This window comes from Perkinsus marinus, assembly GCF_000006405.1.
Source record: "Perkinsus marinus ATCC 50983 genomic scaffold scf_1104296940252, whole genome shotgun sequence".
NCBI classification, from domain to species: Eukaryota; Perkinsozoa; order Perkinsida; family Perkinsidae; genus Perkinsus; species Perkinsus marinus.
Window position 1 is genome coordinate 1 of NW_003212885.1, and position 4,120 is coordinate 4,120.

General features: G+C 53.0%; 2 protein-coding genes across 2 annotated transcripts; both read right to left on the minus strand.

The window, feature by feature from the left end:
• Window positions 1-586: 586 nt before the first annotated feature.
• Window positions 587-1,611, minus strand: Pmar_PMAR009686 (hypothetical protein; the record flags this gene model as incomplete). Its single annotated transcript, XM_002782055.1, has 1 exon — window positions 587-1,611. A coding segment is annotated over one exon (1,025 nt), but the record flags the coding sequence as incomplete, so codon positions are not given.
• A 27-nt stretch (window positions 1,612-1,638) lies between these two features.
• On the minus strand, window positions 1,639-2,505 carry Pmar_PMAR009687 (hypothetical protein; the record flags this gene model as incomplete). The annotated part of the gene is made up of 1 exon (XM_002782056.1): window positions 1,639-2,505. The coding sequence occupies one exon, from the start codon at window positions 2,503-2,505 to the stop codon at window positions 1,639-1,641; it is 867 nt and encodes a 288-aa protein (XP_002782102.1).
• Window positions 2,506-4,120: the final 1,615 nt, after the last annotated feature.

Sequence of the window (4,120 nt, forward strand, 5' to 3'; positions counted from 1 at the left end):
GTGCAAGGGCCCACGTCACCTCCACTGCGTGGGTCTGTTCCTCACAGTCTCGTGCCTCACCGTCTTCCAAACGGCGGAGCCTTACCGAGTAGTCAGGTGCCGCTCTGACTGACCGCCAGTTGGGACCGAGATGATTTTTCTCCCCAGATGAGCTGGTGGTTGACCAATCACCACCGTCCGCGTCAGAGGGGAATGCTGATGAGTCGTCAGTGGCAACGCAATAGAGGGCCTCCTCGTCGTCATCGCAACTGAAAGTAACCGTCAAGGACTCGCCGAGAACCCGTACCTGTCGGCTGTCCGGAAAATCACAGTCGTTGGTAGGAGTTGTGTTAGGAGTAGTGGTAGGAGTGGTGGCTTTGCCGGAGGAGAGGCTCTCGTCTCTCGTAGTTGATGAAGGTTGACCTCGTGAAACCTGTTTAACGACGACCTGCCGCTCTCCTGCCACTTCGCCAAACTGTAAGGAGACACCCAGGTCGCACATCGAGCGAACCCCTAAGATGCCGATGGAAGTCGAAGAACCACCGTTCCTCCGAGGAAGAATATAGAAGGTAATCTCGAGCGTACCACCACCAATAGACACCACCACTTGAGTTTTCCCTCGAAGTTGGATTTTGCTGTTGTCGGCGAGCCGAGCCATCGCCACTTCGGGAAGTATATGCCACCCCCGAGAGTCTCGGGCCGAGACTCCACCTCCTCTACGGTGATGTAGTTCCGCACGGCGCCACTGTCTAGAAGCACACGTAGTGGAGGAGAGTCGTCGGGGAACCGTAAAGTGAGGAGTGGACCGCTCGGCCGATGATTGGACCCAATGTCCTCGACGTGCTCGGTCATGGCCCAGATTCGCTGGATCTCTTCCTCTGCGATGTCGACGTCGTGCTGACCCGAGTCCCCATCGTTGGAAATGGCCTTCAACTGATCACGCTGACGCCCGCCAGCAGATGGCTTCTCGCCGGTGCTGGCCCCCGCTCGCGGTGAAGGCTTGCTGTGCTTGAACTTACAGGACTCGCCGAACCGACATTGCCCCTTCTCTTCCCACATTCGACATGATTCACGGTCAATGTGCTTATAAGGGCACTTGTCACCCTTCAGACATCGCCCTCGGAGATTATTTCGGCAGACTTCTCCTTTTTTGTCGTTGGGTGGCCTTTGACTAGAGGAAGGCGTTGGGGCAGTCTTGGATTTAGCTTGCTCCTGAGATGAAGTGTCGGGCTTCTGACACTTCTCGCCATCGACCCTTGCCGCTCTTGTCAGCGCACGGAGTCGGAAGTCCGTCCAACGACAAGGGTACTCATAACTGGCCTCCCTCGAAGGGCCGTGGGACACTCCCGACCGATAGACTTGGATGAGAGTGGCGTCTGGCACTGGCGACCCAGCTGTCGAGCAACGATCTTTCCAGTTGTCAATGCGAGCGATGAAGTCAGTGAGGCTCTCATTGGCCCCTCGAGTAAGTGTCTCAGTGAGGAGTTTCTCCACCTCGATGAAACCACCATATTCACGTGAAAGGGCCGTACGGAGGTCTTCAACGGTAGCTTGGAAGGCCGACAGTGTTTTTGGGACGGTTCTTCCCACCGTTTTACTGACGATATGCTCTGGGAGAAGACTGGTGAGCATGTAGAAATGCTCGGGGCTCCCGTGGTCCTACCCTCGTCGAAGAAGCTTGCCCTCGAGCTGCCGCCAGAAGCCGGAGAATCCCCTCTTATCAGCGACACCCTTGAATGAACCACCGTCAAATGCTGTTGCCGCCTTATCCGCGTTCTTGGCAGCGGTGTGACGTCGTTGTTGGCTGACCAAGTCCGGAGGGTCACTAGTCTCGACCGACGTTTTTGTAGGCGATCCATTTCCTTCAGACATTCTCACTTCGCGCCTTGGAGTAGCCTGACTGATTTCAGAGACGGGGCTGCGGAAGACGGAGGCAGCTTGGTGACCTTGGAGTGACCGATTCCACCAACCCTTTGAAAAGGGACTTTGACACAACGATTTGAGCTCCCTCTTCGCTGATAGCTGCTCCCAACGGTAATCTTTGGTGAGTCTCGGAGCGCTAGGGAGTCCCTTCATGAATGCATTCTGTAGGACGACACTAGACACCATAGGGGGGATATAATTCTCGATGATCGCCACAGCGTCCTGGTCGAGGAGCCTTTTTCCGTGACCAGCACCCAGACTGTAGATCCATTGAGCAACATATGTTCTGAGACCCTCACCATCGATATCTTCGACATGATCGCGTAGCTCGGCGAGACCGTCAATCCCTTCCAAAGGATGGGTGAATAAGGCGTCGGCCAACTCTCGGACAAAGCGTTCAGGATCAGGGTCTTGACCTTCCCGGAATGCCTGCTCCAAGAGCGTGAACAATGCCTCGTCCAGGCTGTCTGGTAGCGGCCTGATAGTGAGGGCCGCTACCACCTCCTCGCTCGTGCAGATAAAGGCAGTCCGCAATGACGGCAGAGTCCCCGCATCGGAGCCAGATGTTGAGGTTATGCCGCCACGGACTGAACTCATTGCCATTAAAGTCTCAAGGAAAGACTAACTTGAATAGCTTAGTAATCGGATCTATCTATTTATCTAATAATAGGCCCTATTAAATAGGGATGGCCATAGCTCGGCCCGAGCAAAAGCACGCGTGCCCATCAGGGTCGCACGCAAGTACAACTAGGTGGCCCGCACAACGGGCCTCAGAACAGAACACTGCCCACGAGCGATCATCCTAAATAGTGCTGATCATTGATTAGCACTGGCACTGATTATCCCACCTGGTCATGTGAAACAATTTGTCGAAGATAATCACAGCGACGAGGATGCAGAGGCTGTATACCAAAGGCTCCGCAAATGGATAGAATCAGACCCAGGTTTCCGAGCAATATTCCGAGAGGTTGCTGCCTAGTGTGACATATGTAAACGTGCAAAGGTACATCGCAACCAGAACACGGATGGATTAAATCCGGAAACGGGAAAGGAAAGCAAACGTGATGACATTGAAAAACGATCGATACGTAAATCCCCCATCCCTTTCAATGAAGTCCATATTGGTATAGTTGGAAATTGTAGGATTGTTTCTGGTAAGAAAAACAATTTCTTAAAAAAATTGTTTTTCATTGTCACATGAGTAGATAGTGCTACCGGACATGCCCTGATCAAAGCCACGGAGTCGGCGCTCGTGAGTGCGGACATAGCGGTTCTCTTGAGCCACATCTTTGAGACCTTTCATACAGTCCCTTTGGTTGTTTGGTCTGGCGCTGGTGCGAATTTGGTTTCGAAACGAGTTGAAGCGTATTTGCTAAAACATGGCATTTTACATTACACGACTGCGAAGAATAGTTCGCTCAGGAATGGAAAAGTGGAAAGATTCCATAGAACGCGCAACGAGTGCTCATGCATCTCACGATGGAATTGGTTGGCCTGAATTCACTAGACTGGTCAAGCAAGGAGTAGCAAAGTACAATACAACCTCCTATCATGGCGTGTGCACACGAGAAGGTATTCAGGTTCTCACCAAATTGTGGACCCTACCGTCCGGTGGAGTCGCGTGATGAATGGGAATTAATTTGTCAACAGAATAAAGAGGAATGGCGCCGAGGACAGTCCTCGACGCCATTCCTCGGGTCCAGACACTGGAACCTGATAATTGTGTGTTTTACGAAAAACCCGAACCGTCGAATGAACTCTCAGATCGCTGGCTGGATGTAGTGATTGATGGACGAGTCAGCCCAGAAGCTTACAAACTAGTGGGCCCACGAGGAAAACTCGACATGAAGGATATCAAGCTGTTCAAGTGAAGAAGTGGACAGGGGACGAGTGGAGTGCGAGATCTGGGCTAGTGAATGTGTTCTACTAGCCACTACACCACTGGTCGAACCCATCACTGTCAAATTAGCTACATCGGCTGAGGTACCGGAGGCCCATAGGGAAGTTCTCAAGAGCTCGGTGGGCGCGGCTCGAGTCTCCACTCTTCAAGCCCACGTTCAGGACTGCCTTCGAGGCTCGAAGGCTCGAAGTTCGAGCCTCCGCGGCTTGGCCAGGTCGTCCATTAAAAGATGGTGAGCTCGCGGTGTGGCGTCGTCCTGAGTCTCGACCCGTTGAAGGAACGGCCAGATTGGTCAGTGGCGTCCATACTGAAGATGGT